The sequence below is a fragment of the Microcaecilia unicolor genome, chromosome 5 (assembly GCF_901765095.1).
Source record: "Microcaecilia unicolor chromosome 5, aMicUni1.1, whole genome shotgun sequence".
Taxonomy (NCBI): domain Eukaryota; kingdom Metazoa; phylum Chordata; class Amphibia; order Gymnophiona; family Siphonopidae; genus Microcaecilia; species Microcaecilia unicolor.
The window spans coordinates 55488698-55507764 of NC_044035.1; the positions used below are offsets into that span (position 1 = coordinate 55488698).

The 19067-nt window shown below is 44.8% G+C and overlaps 1 protein-coding gene across 3 annotated transcripts in view; it reads right to left on the reverse strand.

The window, feature by feature from the left end:
* Positions 1-19067, reverse strand: part of HPS1 (HPS1 biogenesis of lysosomal organelles complex 3 subunit 1) — an 84651-nt gene that overhangs the window by 47435 nt on the left and 18149 nt on the right. For all 3 annotated transcript variants that reach the window (XM_030202914.1, XM_030202913.1, XM_030202915.1), the window contains 2 exons: positions 14078-14238; positions 6357-6459 (listed from right to left, as the gene is read on the reverse strand). In XM_030202914.1, the coding sequence (XP_030058774.1) occupies positions 6357-6459; positions 14078-14238 (264 nt within the window). The remainder of the gene's footprint in view (positions 1-6356; positions 6460-14077; positions 14239-19067) is intronic.

Sequence of the window (19067 nt, forward strand, 5' to 3'; positions counted from 1 at the left end):
ATCACTAAATGGTCAGAAAATATTCATATAATTAGGGGCTGGGTTAAAGACAGGACAGCAGTGGTGCCAGAATTTAAGTTTAGTGGCAATACTTAACCACTAACCCCCAAATTCTATAAATGGCACTCAAAACTGCGTATTAGTGCCAATTACTGTGTTAATAATCAATTATTCGTGCTAATTGGCAACAATATAAATTTACGCTTGCTTCTTGCTAGATGCTATTTTATAAGGATGTGTGTGTAAATTTTTCAGTGTGCAACTGAAAAAGGGGTGTGGCCACAGAAGGGGGATGGGTGGGTCGGGGCATTCGCTAAACATGTGCGCAGTCTTGCAGATTATGGGAGATGCACATCTGAGTTAGGTGCAAGAATTTACACTAGGTTTCAGTTGGTGAAAATCCTCACGCCTAAAACTGAGTGCAGATCTCAGTGCTAAGTGCTATTCTATAAATGGCGCCCAACTCCGAAGACTATTTATAGAATAGCACTTAGGCACCCTTTTATTAACTAGCAGCAGGGCTAACATGCAGGTAGCACGTGCCAAATCAGCACTCCTGCTGAGGTAGCGTGGGCGCCTGGTGGTAATTCCAAAGTTGGCATGCACTATTTCCTATTTTCTACTGCTGGGGGTGTTCCTACTACTACTACTACTATTTATCATTTCTATAGCACTACAAGGCATATGCAGCGCTGTACACCATACACAAAAAAGATGGTCCCTGCTCAAAGAGCTTACAATCTAGATAAGACAGGTAAACAGACAGAACAATAAGGGTAAGGGAATAAAGAGGTGAGGATAAAAGGATAGGGCAAGTGAGTAGTGGTTAGGAGTCAAAAGCAGTTGTAAAGAGGTGGGCTTTAAGTTTGGACTTGAAAATGGCCAAAGACGGGGCTAGACGTAGAGGCTCGGGTAGTCTATTCCAGGCGTGAGGTGCAGCAAGATAATAGGATCGGAGTCTGGAATTAGCAGTAGAGGAGAAGGGGACAGATGAGAGAGAGATTTATCTACAGAACGGAGTACCCGAGAGGGGGCATAGGGAGAGACAAGAGTGGAGAGGTACTGTGGAGCAGCAGAGTGAATGCACTTATAGGTCAATAAGAGTTTGAAATGAATGTGGAAACGGATAGGGAGCCAGTGAAGTGACTTAAGCAGAGGGCTAATGTGAGCATAGCGACTCTGGCGGAAAATGAGTCACGCAGCAGAGTTTTGGACTGATTGAAGAGAAGACAGATGGCTGTTCCCTGCGGTAATTGGCAGTTTTTCGCATGTGTAGCGCGTGAGCCCTTACCACTAGGTCAACAGGTGGCAGTGAGCGCTCAGGAAGTATAGCTGCGCACCGCTTTTAACTTTACCGCACAGTCATTTACTGCCCCATTTAAAAAAAGCATTTTTTCCCAGCCCCGGTAACAAAAGGCCCAGCGCGCCCCAATTTCATGTGTCCAGACTACCGCAGCTTAGTAAAAGTACCCCGTAGCGCTTTACTAAATCTAGTCCTAAATGGATAATTATCTTTCTAGACCTGCTGAATAGCCTAAACAGGCAGCGGCACTGAATATGCATTTTGGGCAGTAATTCTATACCTGAGCACCTATTCTACATAAAAGGAAAGTAGACGCCTAGTCTCCTTCATAGTATGCTAGCGTCAGTGGGCATGTGCTTAGGTACGAGTACTTAAACCAGCAATAGATAACCCTGTAACTTATAATATACTGTGTGTCACACATTTTAATTGTGAGTCCTGCTCAGAGACTCTGACTCTGTATGCCTGTCTGTGAAATACACATTATGCAAGATATGTGTATTTACAGAATAATGCCTTACTCATTTATCTGTGTAATCGGCATTTATATATTAGCCTTCTTTATACACTTAGCATAGTAAAGAACAGTAGATAAAGACCTTCATGGTTCATCCAGTGTGCCCATCAAGGTGGTCAGAGCTGCAGGCACCGCTCTGTGCGGAAGATATACCCCTCACAGAAATTTACCATTTATCCATAATTTGAAATTACTTCTTGGGGCATAACCGGGGGGGGGGGGGGGGGGGGGGGGGGGGGGGGGGTCCAGAGCTCGAGGTGAGGGGGCATATTTTAGCCCCCCAGGCGCTGCTGACCCCCCTCCGCCACTTTTGACACCCCCCCGGCGCCGCCATCCCTCTCCCGTCCCTTTTGACCCCCCCCTCCCGCCGCAAACAACCCTCCCCCACTTTGCTGGTGGGTGTCCCCAACCCCCGCCAGCCGAAATCCCCTTCAGTGCCGGTCTCCAAGTCTGGTGCATTCGCTGATCTGGATTCTGTTTCTGTGAGTCCTGATGTCCTGCATGTTCCTACGTGCAGGACGTCAGGACTCACAGAAACAGAATCCAGATCAGCAACGTGCCAGAGACCGGTGCTGAAGAGGACCAGCTGGCGGGGGTTGGGGACCCACCAGCAAAGGTACCTGACAGCGGCAGGGGAGGGTTGGCGGCGACGGTTGGGGGGGGGGGGGGGGAGTCGAATGTGGCAGGGGAGGGTCAGCGGCGGGTGAGGGGTGAAAGCAGGGGGGCCAGGGTTAAATCTGCAGGGGCCCATGCCCCCTGGCCCCACCTAGCTACGCCCCTGACTTAGACCATTGAGAAATGTCTGTCAATTGGTAGGAAGCAAACAGAGAGGCTCTTCAGATCTACAGCAGAAACTGATGCAAAAGAAAACAGATCCCGGACGAACTGCTTCAGAACAAAATCTCTTTATTAAAACAATCGCCCAATATTGGTCCAGTTTTTGCCTACTCATGGGCTGCTTTAGGGGTACAATACCAGAAGTGGGAAGCTAAAGGATTCACAATCCTAATAGGTCATTTGCAATCAGAACAGTCTGTGTTCATGCTGCTGTGAGCATTTTGCATATTTTAGTTGGGATTACGACTCCTTTAGCCTTCCCACTTCTGGTACTGTACCCCTGAAGCAGCCCATGAGTAGGTGAAACCTGAACCACATTGAGTAACTGTTTTAGATTCAGATTTAATGAAGACATTTTGTTTTGGAACAGTCCATGTTGATTGGTAGATACAGAACAACATACATTACTGGGTTAAGGGACTGAACTATTGGACTCCTTTACAGGAGTTCTGAGAGATAACAGATTATGTGATGTTTTGTTCTCGTTTGAAACGTGGCTTTTTACAAAGTATTTGACCATGTAATAAGGTTATTAAGGGTGAAAGCTGGGGTTTAGTGTTAATGTCTACGACAAATATGTGTTTAAATTCTGCATGTTAGATATGTATTATGTGGAGATTTTTTAAAATATTTTATTCTGTAATCATGTAATATTCATGAGAGATTTGCATGCACTGTATGCAAATCTCTCTCATGAATATTCATTATAGATATCCTGAAAAACCTAACTGGCTAGGGTGCTTTCAGGACCAGGTTTGGGAACTACTGCCATATAGTGAATACAGAGCAAGAAGTTCACCCTCCTCCATTTTCAGAGGGAGAGATACATTTGCAGCAATGACGATGCAGACTGACATACAGTTTAATACTGTGAAGGGAATGTGGAGGTAAAATTGTAACTGCCTTCCAGCTCCATTATGTGCTCTCTCAACTGGAAGAGGGCAACTGAGGAATGGATATTTCCCCCCCCCCCCTAATTCTGAGTACACTTTACTTCATATCTGATTAACTTAAGAATATAAGTGTTGCCATACTTGGACTAACCAATAGTCATCAAGCCCAGTATCCTGTTTGTAAAAGTGGCCAATCCAGGTCACAAGTACCTGGTAAGATCCCAAAGAGTAAAACAGATTTCATGCTACTTATCCTAGAAATAAGCAGTTGATTTTCTCAAGTCCATCTTAATAATGGCTTATGGACACCTCCTTTATAAAATTATCCAAGTACCTGGTAAGATCCCAAAAGAGTAAAGCAGATTTAATGCTATTTATTCTAGAAATAAGAAGGATTTTCCCAAGTCCATCTTAATAATGGCTTATGGACTTCTCTTATAAAATTATCCAAACCTTTTTTTTAAATTCTGCTAAGCTAACTGCTTTTTTACCTCATTCTCTGGCAACAAATTCCAGAGTTTAATTAAACATTGAGTGAAGAAATATTTTCTCCAATCTGTTTTAAATTTACTTAGTAGCTTCATTCCATGTCCCCTAGACCTAATATTTTTGGAAAGAGTAAAGTGATTCACCTCTACCTGTTCCACTCCACTCAGTATTTAATAGACTTCTATCGTATCTCTCCTCAGTTGTCTCTTTTCCAAGCAAAAGAGCCCTAGCCACTTTAGCCTTCCTCACAGAGAAGTCGTCCCATCTCCTTTATTATTTTTGTCACCCTTCTCTGTTCCTTTTCTAATTTTTGAGATGCAGTGACTAGAACTGCACACAGTATTTGAGATGCGGTCACACCACAAAGCAATATAAAGGAAATTATAATATTCTCATTTTTGTTTTCCATTCTTTTCCTAATAATTCCTAACATTCTATTTGCTTTCTTAGCTGCCACTGCACAGTGAGCAGAAGGTTTCAACATATCATCAACTAGATCCTTTCCTGGGCAGTTAACTCCTAATGTGGAACATTGCATCAAGTACCTATAGTTGAGTTCCTCATTCTCACATGCATCACTTTGTACTTGCTGATATTAAGTGTCATCTGCCATTTGGATGCCTGGCTTTCCAAAGAAAATCTAAATACAGACACATATTTGATACAGACTAAAGACCAACAAATTATCTGCCTATGTGATAAGTATAGGTTATGCCCTGATATGACGTGGCCACCAGAGGGAGCTCTCCCAGGGAAAGGCCTGTGTAATGACATAAAAGAGCTAGTGGGTGCTCGGAGGCTGAAGTGACCTGCTTAGCCAGGAAGAGGCCACTAGAAGGCAAATTAATACTGAAGGGGCTTGTATTATCCTGTAGAGGCCACTAGAGGGAGCCCCACCTCACTGACAACCCAGACACTAATATCTGGGGGGGGGGGGGGGGGCAGATATTACTCCTTGATAAGTTGAGAAAGGAAGGGCCCATGGCAGAGGGAAGGAAGTAGTTCCCTTTAAGAGGTAGGCACAGTGGAGAGAGTTCTGGACCTTTCTAGAACCTGGAAGAGCCCAGAAGGTGTGGGGTTGGAAGCCCTGTAAAAAGCACTCCCTAGAAGCGAGCAATCAGAAGACTACTACTACTACTACTATTTAGCATTTCTATAGCGCTACAAGGCGTACGCAGTGTCAAAAGCAGCGGAAAGATCAAGAAGAATGAGGATGGAATATTGACCTCTGGATTTAGCCAGTAATAGGTCATTGGAGACTTTAGTAAGCGCAGTTTCGGTTGAGTGGAGAGGGCGAAAACCAGATTGTAGTGGGTCAAGAATAGCATGTGAGGAGAGAAAATCAAGGCAGCGGCGGTGAACAGCACGCTCAAGTAATTTGGAGAGAAAAGGAGGGGGGGGGGGGCGCCTGATTGTTGGAGAAGGAGGAGACTCCCAGTAGCCTGACCAGTACGGGCTGAGAATCCCAGAGCATGGACCCCTAAGGAGAGCCAGAAAAAGCTGGATGGGAAGCTGGTGAAGACAGGCAAAGACTCCTAGTAGCTTGGTGGAGGACCAATATGGGCTGAGAATCCCGGGGTGTGGACTCCTAAGGAGAGCCACAGGAAGCTGGACAAGATGGGGAAGACAGGCTGAGAACCCAGGAGCCAAGACCCTAAAAGAGGTCTAGGAAGTGGGGCCGGAGATAAGGTACTTACCTTAAATACCAGGATGATATTAATGTTAAAAACCCCCAAAAAACATGGGTCCACAGCGTGGAGGCAACTCTATGTCCTTTGAACTGAGACTTGGACTAACAGCCAGGGGTGGAGGACAGGACCATAAGGTTACAGTGCACATTAAAGTTCTGACCAAGGGGTGGTAGCTGTTTTAACTGAGACCCCAGTTTTGATGAAGAAATCCCCCCAACACAGAGTGGTTGATGAAGGCTACATGGAACTAATTTGCATAATGGTAGAGCAGGACCTAACTTGCATACCATCTGAAACCTGCTAAACTACTATGTTTATTCCTATGAAAGACGCCATGAGAAGTACCAGAACTATTGTTTAATTCAGAGGTGGTAGGACTGGATGACCAGGGTGTGGACAAGTCACCCTGAGTGTGAAGAGGTCCCTATCCATGACAATGCAAGTATGAGCAGTTTCTCAAAGGCAAAGTATTCTGATTGAGTCCTGGGCCCTAACTAACTAAGGGCTGGGGTCCTCAACTTGGGATAGATCTCACCACACATTATACATAGATGTACAAAGACACAGCCATGCATCCCTGCATGCTTTTTATATGCCATACGTGGAGACACATTGAGCCAGAATACCTCGGGGTTTAGCTCTTCTGCCTCCCTGAGGCTAGGATACAGGTCCTGAACAATGAGGATCAGAGTAAGGAGATCCGCAGGTCTCACAGCACTTGCATTCCGACTGAAACAAACAAGGAAAAAGGTAACTGAGTAAAAAGAGTTGGGACCTATAAGTCAATGGACTGTCCTTTGCTTTCTGTCTGTAGGAAAATACTTAGACTTATCCCCTGATATTCAGTTGGTAGCGGTCAGCAATAGTTTTTAATATGCTTACCATCGCTGGCTGAATTAGCCGCCAATATTCAGTGACAGACCATGTCCGGGCACCAGCACTGCATATTGGGGGATAAGTGTGAGTGGGCAGGCTGCCAGAGCTTATGTGGGCCTGGCTGATATTCAACAAGGGCCTGCAAAACTATTTAAAAAAAAACAACCCTCCTCATCCCCATGACCACTCTAATACTCCCTCCCTCTGCCACGATTTCCCAAATCCCTCCCCTCCCCCAGAATAACCCCCCCCCCGGCCCTCAGCCCCTCCCCATCCGGGCCTACCTGTCTCCCTGGTAGTCCAGTGGGAGTCTTTGGGGACAGGAGCGCAGCCCTACACTCCTGCCCCCTCACAGCTGCCTTTCAAAACAGCTGCTACGACCTATCGCATCATCTCACAGTACACGGCAGCTATTTTGAAAGGCTGCCTTGAGGGGACTGGAGCGAGAGGGCTACACTCCTGCTCTCAAAGACCCCTGCTGGACCACTAGAGAGAGAGAGGTAGGCCCAGGGGTCCACCTAGACAGACATCGAGAGGGGACTGGGTGGTGAGGGGAGAGACATAGGAAATCACAGTGGGGGTAGGAGGGAGGGAGATAAGGAATGTTTTTATTTTAAGAAATTAGTTATGTGGGTCCCAGCCACACGCATAGCTAAGCAGCCTAATTAAGGACAGTTTTTGAGCTGTCCTAAATTAGGCCACTTAGCTATGCAGGTGCAGTCACTGACTATTGCTGGCACCCACATAACCCTGGGCTCCTCCCCAATGCTGCACCCCGCAAATCCCCTGACCTGCCCACTTTTTGGTTGGATGGTCTGTGGGGATATTCAGTGGCATTCTACAGTTAAATGCAGCTGAATATCCCCAACAGGCTGTAGGATGCGATTTAAGCGGGCAGCAGGAGAGGTTCCTGCCCACTTTAAACTGCTTTGAAAATCTGCTGGCTATTTACTAACCCATAGTATTAAAAAAAGTGCCCTTTATGCTACTTTATCACAGGAAAATTTAGCACAGGACTACAGGAGTTCAGTGAATCCCTCAGAAAATTAACTTTTCCGTGCTGCAGTCAGAAATATTCCCATGTTCCCAGATGCTGCAACACAAAGATAGCAGCAGGTCCAAGTTAGGCCTTTAAAAGGGCTGGCTGGTGCTTATTATAAAATATCCCTCACCCCCAACCCTTTTTTGGACACTCACGGAACCTTTCCATTCCACCCCAATCTATCTTCAAACCTCCCCCCGCCCCAGGACCTACCAGGGACTTCCTGGTGGGTTGAGAGGGGGCAGGAGTAATCCCCAGAAACTACCCCAGTGGCTCCATGACTCAAAACGGCAGTCTCAGCCTCCTAACTACAGTCTCATGGTACTACCACTAGGTGTCATAAGTACACAAGCATTGCTGTACTGGGACAAACTGTAGATCCAACAGTAGCCAATCCAGGTCACAACTACCAGGCAGGATCCCAAACGAGTAAAATGTATTTATTTACTTTGACATGTATACCCCACATTATCCTGAACATACTCGACTTGAATGTGGCTTACAATAAATAAAATGACTGGCAAGGTTTACAATACCACATACAAAATATGAAGTAAGAGCAAAGTAGCACAAATAAGACACAAATAAGAACTAAATAATAAACCATTGATGACCAGTTACAATCTAACACACTCCATCAATGGGTAGAAACCTCTCAAAGAAGAAAGTTTTCACTCTTTTCCAGAATACCAAGAGGCATATTTTCAAAGCACTTTGGAAGGCTAAGTTCCATAGGTTTCTATGGAACTTTGGGAGGCTAAGTGCTTTGAAAATGAGCTTGTAAGTAATCAGTGCCGTTGGCAGTGAGCTCCTCCACTTAGCACCTTGGCATCTAAAGTCTGCGGAGTGAACCGACTTTTGGCGCACTCTCTTGCAATTTGGATGATGAAGTCTAAGGTAGTCCCTAGAACCAGAGGTTATACTGCATAGAGGAATAGTTATTAAGGGCTGCCTCAAATGTCATACTCAGGTCCATCACAGCAGTATGCAGGTCCCTGGAGCAGTTTTAGTGGGTGCAGTGCACTTCAGGCAGGCGGACCCAGGCCCATCCCCCCCTACCTGTTACACTTGTGGTGGTAAATGTGAGCCCTCCAAAACCCACTGTACCCACATCTAGGTGCCCCCCTTCACCCATAAGGGCTATAGTAGTGGTATACAGTTGTGGGGAGTGGGTTTTGGGGGGCTCAGCACACAAGGTAAGGGAGCTATGTACCTGGGAGCAATTTATGAAGTCCACTGCAGTGCCCCCTAGGGTGCCTGCTTGGTGTCCTGGCATGTCAGGGGGACCAGTGCACCACGAATGCTGGCTCCTCCCACGACCAAAGGGCTTGCATTTGGTTGTTTCTGAGATGGGCGTCCTTGGTTTCTATTATCGCTGAAAATCAGAAACAACAAAGTCTAGGGACGACCATCTCTAAGGACGATCTAAATGTCAAGATCTGGGCGTCCCCGAATGTATTATCGAAACGAAAGATGGACGTCCATCTTGTTTCGATAATACGGGTTTCCCCGCCCCTCCACCGGGACGTTTTGTGAGCACGTCCTCAGCAAAACTTGGGCGTCCCTTTCGATTATGCCCCTCCACGGCTCTTCAGCTTGGAAAAAAAGATAGCCGAGGGAGATATGATACAGGTCTATAAAATAATGAGTGGAGTGGAACAGGTAGATGTGAATCGCTTGTTTACTCTGTCCAATAATACTAGGACTAGGGGACATGCAATGAAGCTACAAAGCAGTAAATTTAAAACAAATTGGAGAAAATATTTCTTCACACAACATGTAATTAAACTCTGGAATTCACTGCCAGAGAATGTGGTAAAAGCCGTTAGCTTAGTGGGGTTTAAAAAGGGTTTGGATAGCTTCCTAAAAGAAAAGTTCATAAGCCATTATTAAGATGAACCTGGGGAAATGTAATGTATTGTTTTAGGATCTTGCCAGGTACTTGTAATCTGGATTGCCCACTGCTGTAAATTCTAAGTTGTAGTTTTTATCTACATGTGAACAGTAATGAGTTGTGCAAGTAGATTTGCTGAATCTGCATTAATCAATTTTCAGTTTCCTGATAGGATGCATATACTTTCCCAATACATGCACTTTTAGGCACAATATAAAGATGCACCTGGGTGAAAGGGCAGGTGCATTTCAAGGCATTGTTGAAAACTTTGCATGATTTAAATTTAGCGATGTACCTGTGCAGTAGGCATTCTACTAATGCGTGCAGCTCAACAATGATCAAGTGTACGTGTGGGTTTCAATCCACATAACAGACCAATCTTCAGAGACACCCATGTAGGTACTTTGTATTTGAAAATCAAGCGGGCTGAAAAATGCCTGCATTCGTTTCCAGTTAGGCAAGAAATTTACCCTGTTCTGTTTCATATAATTTAGTAGTAGTGACAATATAAAAAACAGCAAACCGATAAATCAAGCCAATAGAGGTAAAGCAGCTTACAATTTACATCTTTGTCCTATAGTAGCTTCTTTAATCAAGATGACCCAAAGTAAAAATGTTCATAACCCAGAACAGAGCTCAAAGTAAACATGAATTTAAAAACAGGATACCGTCAATTTTCAACATCAGTTTATCTGTCTAAATGGCCATTTGTAAAAGCTACATATGGGGGTGCCGAAAAATACCACTATTCTATAAGCCACACGTAAAGTTAGGCACGGCTTACAGACTAGAGCTTATGCCCGGGAATCGCACCTAAATTTAGGTGCGGTCATTGGCACAAACTGAAACATGGAGCAAATGCATGCACCTACATTACTGGCGTATCACCTCTCATTTTATAACAACGCACGTAAATGTTAGGAATGCTCCTGTTCCGCCCATGACTCTCCCACTTCCGTGCTCCCTTTTTGAACTCACTCATAAAATCCAGGCACGGATCCTGTGCCTAAATTTACGCGTGCATATCCCAACTAAATCTAATTAGTGCCAATAACTGCTTGTTAAAGAGTCAAATATTGGTGCTAATTAGCTCATTATTCAATTAAATTGCATGTGTGCGCCCAAATTTGTGCACGCAATTTTTAGCAGCTTTTATAGAATTAGGGGGATGAAGTCTGAAAATTGCCTACCCTTTCCCCATGTAAAAGTATGCAACAAAGATCGATAACACGTAACCATGGGTTTGTGGTTAGGCCAGGAGGAAACATGAACTGCTTTTAATGGAAAGACTTGCCCACAGAAAAGAAAGAGGCAAATATCACCAGGTGCTCAGAGCACTGCACTAGGTTCTAGGCTTTGAAGGAGCTGTTCCATTTAAGTGTGTGCCTGATCAGTCCCGTCTATCTATAGCCCTGTTACAGGTAACCAACAATGCTATAAGCGAGTAAATAAATATGGAAATATCTTTAATCATATTTATTTTTTCAAAATCTGCCCTTTGGAAAGTGAAATTTGTCTATTGCTGTGCACAGGCTGGATAGAAGGGATGCATGGGTTTGTGGGAGACCCATAACCTTCATTGTTATGGGCAAAGGACCCACTGGAACTACAACTTTACTCAAATGTATTTCAGAATGATGGTGGGTGCAGAGAGAGCAGATATGACAGACCATGTCTTAAAAGGTAATGAGCTGGTCCGCACTCCAGTTCTTCCATTTTTGTTTTGTTTTCTTTTTAATACTGTTATGTCCTCACATCATGGAAAATGCAACTGCAAGCATCTCAGCATCACTTGAGAGAGATTCTTGGCATAATCCATTTAAGAGCCAGATGGACTAAGCAGTTTTCCCATAGAAAGAGAATGGGAAAAAAAACTCTTTAGCTGACAATTTTGAGATGTCTAATAGCTTGCAGTCAATTGAAAACAGATATCTGTTGGTGTTTAATTCATGCCGTTAAGATTTTGCATAATGTGTTTTTACATTTTTCTTGGCATTATAGAAGTTATTGTATTTCTTTGTTGGCACACAATGTAATAGAAGAGCAACTTGTTACAAAACAAGTGATAATGGCTCTGCATTTTAAAATATGACATAGAATTTAGAGGCTTATTTAGTAGGCCACGTTAACATCAAGTCAGTAATTGATACCCGTCTACTGATTCTGTGTCTTGCTGTGAGCAAGAAGGCATTGCCCTTTCAGTCATCCAACTAGGCCTAACTGCTGTAATGAACTCATCCACACTATTACCCCAAAGGGATACGCCAGGTCTGTAGGCTTTTGGTCCACATTTGGACCAAAGTTAAACACAAGGCTAATGCAATAACTGTCCCTCCTAAAGTGCAGCTTAATCCGTGCAATGATGCAAACCTGTCAAGCAAATCACATGGTTTAATATTATTTGTGGTAACCTATTAATTAATCAAGAAACATGCTTGGCCAAAAACAAATGTTACCATCTCTGGGAAAAGGTGACTAAAGTAGCAGATACAAAATGTTGAGAATAGCCAGTTTTTCAAGTCATGGGTCCATAAGCAGTCTGAAACTTTTGCAACTTAAAAAAAAAAAATTTTTCACCTATAAAGGATGAGATTTGGACTGTTGTATTACAAATTGTTTGCTCTAACAGAATACATTAAAACCTCATTTGTTATTTCTGCTGACTTTAGTCAGTTTTCCCCACAGATGATCACAAGTGTCTCCAGGGGTCGCTACTGTAAATTGATCTAATTGCTGCAAAATATTGGTTGCTTTATTTTTTGTACAGTTTCCCTTTTTTTAAAAATCAGTAGTACCCTCCTGTTCCTTTGAACTTCCTTCTCAATCAGAATTGGGGCTGAAACTTACAGTATGTGCATTCATTCATGAGTGAAGCTGTCTTTTCTACTATAACCTCCTCTCCCTTAGACCAAACATTACAGTGATGGTTCTCAGCGAGAGGTCATGCACTACGGCTCCTTCTGAAATTCTGCTATCATGGACGCCATCTCTAGCTATTAGGTGTCGCCTTGGCACAATTTCTGAACAGTGGCTCAAGTGTTCCCAGCCTTGTCCAACACATTATTAGGAAGCCTAACCCAGGAATTAAATCCAGGCCTTCCACATAGCACTATGCTTCAACCCCACTGAGCTGGCTTCCAATCTTTTGCCTTCTTTCACCACAATTTTTATGATGGATATAGTCAGTTTCCCAGAATTTATGCTACCATACCTATGACACAAGAATTGTGGTAGAATTCAGATTGATTGATTTCTGGTCATAAATGGATATAGTTTGTCCAATAATGAGGTAGCCCCTAGCACTTAATTTTTCTTTTAACTTATATATATCCAAGTGAACTAGTGGTGACATTTTTGCTGACGTTTCTAAAATCTAGTAACAAACAAGAAAGCTTGTGTGAAAAGAAAGGAAGCTGTAGATCAAAGGGGACATTACATGAAGCCCTGAGGACCCAGGCTAAGGAGCAATATGAAGAATAAGCTGCATTGAGCCTGCCATGAGTGGGAAAGCGCGGGGTACCAATGTAACAAAAAAAACAAAATACTATGGAAAAGGTGTTGGAAGTGTGGAATGCTGTCCTAGGTTGGATGTCATGGCTAAAAGAGTAGTGGAGTCTGAGAGCAAGGGAGAAAGCACAAAAGGATTCAGAAAGCAGAGGCTGCAGAAAGTACGACCTAGAGACACATGTTTAAGAGTTCATTGCACCATGTTTACCTGGTTCTGTAGTGAGTGTCAGGGCTGCCAGAATATCTGGCAAAATGATTAACATGAAATGTAAGAAGTCCCAGTGGTAACACAGGTTTGTCCGACAGCCTGCAACTGTAGAACTGCCTAGTAGCTGGTCTGTCTAGCAGACTACACCAGAGACTGGGCCAGAGATTTGGGCAAAGGCCACTAGTATTGCTGAATACGGGAAAAAAATGGGTGCTCGCTGAAATTGGGTTGGGCTCTTCTCAAGAAGGATAATAAATGAGAAAGGCAAGACTGTCCTGGATAAAGAGAAATCTTGTGGGTGGCCACTCACTGGCTGGTAGCCAGGACGTGTCCTTAGCAATGTAGACAGAATACGGAAACAGACCCAGAAGATCAGATGCTCTTTTCCTGTTGTCATTTTATGGGCAATTTTAAAAAGAAAAAATGCTTTCCATTTGAGAAATGGTGCAAAAACATCAAGTAGAAATGAGCATGAACTTTGCCCCTGCTCATCATTTTTAAAACCGTCCCCAGAGTTATAGCTTGCCATTGCTAAGACTTTGCAGATTTGATGTAATCAGCTCTTTGTACCGGGTCTGTGCATGAGCTAAAACCCTGAATCAAATCCCTAGGTGCCTTGCCATGATCAGAGCAAGATACTAGATGGAGCACATGGGGATTTGGATGGCTAGGATGCTCCACAGCAAATCATGCAGTTCTCAGGAGCATTTTACTTTTCTGGTGCTGTACCTTAACATTTCCCACTCGGTCCTATTTACTACACCTGTTCTCAGGTAAAAAAAAAACATCAACCAATGAATGTCAACGATGAACATCTCACCTGGAAAAAAAAGCAAGCAGCTTGGTGTGGACAAGTATGAAGGCATGCATAACTTCTTCACCACCACGTTCAGGACTGCCGTTGATCTGCTGGATAACCTGGCGGTCCAGAAACTCGATACACTGCTCAGATAGCTGAGGGTGAATAAGTCGTTCCACTGCCTTTGACAAGGTATAAACAAGGAAGGATGAAACAAGAATCCAATGACTTTAGGTAGGTAGGTATCTATACAGCATAAAGACTCAGGGCTTTGGTGGTAGAGTATTCCTACCATGTGCTTCATCTACAGTGCTGTCTGAAATTAATAGAACTCCTTTAACTCTGCAAATCAACTCTAATCACAAATGTCCATATCTGAGAATTCTCTGCAGACCTGACAAGTTACCCAGTTCTAGAAGGGAAATGTTTTGATCAGTCCTAGTTTTGAGCTTGCATCTCAATGCATGGTGGGATCTGTAGTCCCAAAATTCTACCTACTGAAATCAGTACTACTGTTACCAGAATGCACTGAAACAAAGTGGGTCAGAAATACAGGACTGGCCTGAAATCTAAATTATGTTTCTGAGTTTAACTCAGAGTCCCTAGAAATGGAACCAGCAAGAAATTAAAAAATAAATGAAGATGCATATAAGCTTTTAGAGACGTTACCAGTCTACTATCTCACCACAGTGGGGATGGGATTTGATATACTATCTTTCTGTGGTTAAAGTCAAAGTAATTTACATATTATTTGCGGGTACTTATTTTGTACCTGGAGCAATAGAAGGTTAAGTAGCTTGCCCAGGGTCACAGGGAGCTGCAGTGGGAATTGAACCTGTTCCCCTGGGTCTCAGGTCACTACAGAGACGGCTGAGGGGAGACATGATAGACATATATAAAATAATGAGTGGAGTGGAACAGGTGGATGTGAAACGTCTGTTCACGCTTTCCAAAAATACTAGGACTAGGGGGCATGCGATGAAACTACAGTGTAGTAAATTTAAAACAAATCGGAGAAAATTTGGGTAGTAAATATTTAATAAACTTGAAAACTTGGAAGGACCAATGAGGGAATAGAACAAGATGAAATGTAGTCATTCATGATTAATTCCTTTTCTTTAGTCCTGATGCACCAATCTGTATAATTAGGTTGTATCCTCTTCCTACCAGCAGATGGCGGCCAAGAAACTGTGACATCACCGGTATAAGGGCCAATGCTATGTTGAAAACTACAGTATGCCTCTGCAAGAGCAGAAGGTCCCATATACCACACCCATCAAACCACTGCAGCCATAATTAGCCAAGGAATTGCCCTATGTCTTGCTATCTTTTTTTTTTAACACTACCAGAGACAGAAGCAGAGAACTCAATGAGACCCTTGACCAGAAGTTTTCCAGGGAGGGAAATTGACTGGTGCAGCAAGTATGACTAAATGTCACCTTCCTTAGCATCCAGCTGCACCAGTCTGTACAACTGGGATATACATCACAAAAGAATGGAGCAATGACTACGTCACCACTCTGTGGATATCTTCCAGCAGACTGCTTGGGCCTCATGCCCAAGACATTGCCTGAGCACGAGTCAAGTGTGCCCACATGCAGAAGACAACTGCTTATTCCTGCAAATGCAGGTGGCCTTGATGGGCACCTTTACCAGGGTATAATGGAAGCCTTTGATGCAGCTTGGCTCTTTTCATGGGCCATGGAAAAGGACAACAAATGATCAGAGAGTCAAAAGGCATTCATCTGCGAACATCTAATTTATAGAGCTTCCTAGCCCTTGGGTCAGAACCCTGATCCAGAGAGGAGGGCAAACAGACCTCCTGATTCACATGGAACAATGAAATGACCAACAACAAGAGGAGAAATGGATCCTGGCAAAAGACAGAGCTTGAATGCCTGAAACTACTGACCAAGGAAATGGCCACCAAGAAGAATGTCTTCAGCGTAAGATCCTTGAAAGATGCATCTTTCAAAGGCTCAAAGATCCCACAAGTACGTTAAGCAACAAATTCAAATCTTGGAGGGAATAGATCAGCAAAAAGGGGGGCCGCAAATAAGTGACCCTGTTCAGAAACCATGCAAATGTCATGAGCCATGAGGGAGACCTCCAGAACCTTGCCCCTCTAACTGGAAAGAGTTGCCAGCTGAACCTTGAGGGAGTTCAGTGCTAGACATTGGCTGAATCCCTGCTGCAGGAAGTGGAGGACTTCTGGAGCCTGGGCTATCCATGGGTAGAGGGAATGCTGCTCACAATACTCCTCAACAACCTTCCAGACCTCCATGTAAGCCAATGATGTAGACAACTTGTGGGCCTTAATCAACATGGCTATAACTATGGGTGAGAAGCCCCATCTCTTTAGGAACCTGCTCTCAAGGGTCAAACCATAAGCCAGAAGGGATTGAATCCTCCATTTCTACTGGACCCTGTCAGAGTAAGCCATGACCCATGGGAAGAAGAAGCAGGGACTCCACTGGGAGCCAAATGAGATCTTCATACCATGGTTTTCGGGGATAATCCAGAGCAAGCAGAAGATCCAGGAAAGGATAATGTGCTATTAAGGATGATCATGGGCCAAGGTGAATGATGTAGAGGTTCTTCCCTGGGCCACTGCTGAACCAAGGCAACTACATTCCCATCAAGGTCTCCTCCTTCCTGCAGTTAAACAAAACATTCTGCCTTGGCATTCCTGCTCAAGGTCATTAAGGTCAAAGACAGGCTGCCCCCCCAACTTGTCCAGGATGAGCTGGAAGGCTGTCTGCCCTAGCTCCCACGAGGAGCAGCAAGGGAACGCCACCTGGACGTTGCCCTTGCCAGCTATATAGACTGCCAACAGCGCTAGAAGGTTTGAGTCTGTCCAGCAAGAAAGGGCTGCTGCTTCCAGGGCCACCGCTTCACTCCTGGTGTCTTCCTACTTATTGAAATAGGCCACCGCCATACGTTGTCAATCATCACCCGGACTGCTCTCCCTCAGAGCAAAGGAAGGAACTCCAACATAGCCAGCCAAACTGCCCTTGTCTCCAGGTGTCATGAGGCCTCCAAGAGGAACCAACACCCCTACACCACTCTGCCCAAACAATGAGCTCCCCAATTGAGCAGGCTCGCATCTGTAGTCACCACCACACAGTTGGGCGGATCTAATGAAAACCCCACAGGAGATGAAAGGAACAGTCTCATCAAGCCAGGCTGCATTGAGCCCCAAGACGGAGAAGCAAATGACAATCAAAGTTTATGTTTATTAAAATTCTTATGTACAGCTTCACAATACAAATAAATGATCTAACAACTTTGCATTTGTCCACATTAAATTTCAGCTGCCATTTGGATGCCCAGTCTTTCAGTTTCCTAAGCTCTTCCTGCAATTTTTTATAATCTGCATGTTTTTTGACAACTTTGAATAGTTTTGTGTCATCTGCAAATTTAATCACCTCACTTGTCATTCGATTTCCAGATCATTTATAAATATGTTGAGTAGCACCAGTCCTAGTACAGATCCCTGCGGCACTCCGCTGTTCACCCTCCTCCATTGAGAAAAATGGCCATTTAACCCTACCCTCTGTTTTCTGTCCAATAACCAATTCTTAATCCACAGAAAGACATTGCCTCCCATCCCTGTCCTCTTAGGGCCACAAAAGAACCCAGCTTGTAGGGCCTCCTAGGGCCCAGAGTAAGTCCAGACTGTCACCTATCGGCCTAAAACCAGCCTCCTACCCTAGGGAAGGGCTTAGTCAAGAAGGCATGTTGAGAAACTTTCTGGCGCAACTCAGAGAGCCTGAGAAGGTGAGCCTCTCCCACGTCCTCCCCAAAGAGCAAACGACCCTTGAAGGGAAGTTAACTCAAATGTTTTCTTGGAGGCTGTATCCAACACTGAGTGGCGCAGCAAAAGCCACCTCTGGGCTACCATAATTGAGGCCACCAAAGGGAGGTTATTCACACCAGGTAATAGAGGACTTCCACCAAGAAGACTGTATCCACCTCTGGGGAATCGAATAGCTGTTGTAATCAGTGAAACATGGCGGCCCGAATGCCCGCCATAGTGGAGCTGACGGCCAGCTTGAGCTGCTGCTCCTCCACCTTCTCATGCATTTCTTTGAAAACCAAGTCCCCTTCCATAGAGATGACAGTCACAGCCATGACCAGAGTGTACACCTTGGGAAACTGCCAGGAGGGAGAGGATACTGCCAATCCAGGACCTTGGACCCCCAGAAGTCTCCATCTAGTGTCTCCCTCTCTGTCAAAAATATGCAGGAGAAAACTTTACAAAGGGGAAAGTGCTTGGGGGCCCTGAGAGGCACTCCTAAATAGGGTCCCCTTCTATGGGCTCAGACGAAAAGGCTCAGACACTGAATCAATAAGACAGAAAAGCTCTTCCTACCGAAACAGGCATATGACTGGGGAGCATACCTCCTCCAGAAGGCAAGGGAAGGGGCTCAGCCTCTGACTGAATCACCAAGGAACTCTGACTCTGAGAGGCCCTCCACCTCATCATGGCCACCCCCGAAAGTCAAATAACCTCCTGCTGACATATGGACACTACCGCACCTTTTAGCACCAGGATCAATGCCCCCTGCATGATTCCCTAGGCCTGGGGGGATGCTACTACCAGCATCTGACCAGCATCAGCTGCTAGTAACTGCTTAATGAGAATGGCTTCAATCTGAACTTGGGGCCCTCCCACAGCAGATGAAGAACCACTGACTCCAACCTCTAACCACAGTAGGACCTAACATGGCTGCCCTTCCCACCAAAGCCATCGAGAATACAGGTCCCGATGCTGAGGCAGAAGCAGGCTCATGTGACATCGATAGAAGGCCCTCATCGGCCAGTTTCTGAAGTCAGAAATGACCCATCGCACTGCGGGCAGAGGGAGCTGGCAGCTATGCTCAGCCACCGGCTTCTGCAGGCAGTGCAGTGCTGGCCTGCTGGCTTCCACAGGCCTGCGTCATGCTCCTGGAGTTACTGTGACCTGGTATTCGCTGGGCCCTTGCCACCTCTCTGCCTGGCTCTTGTT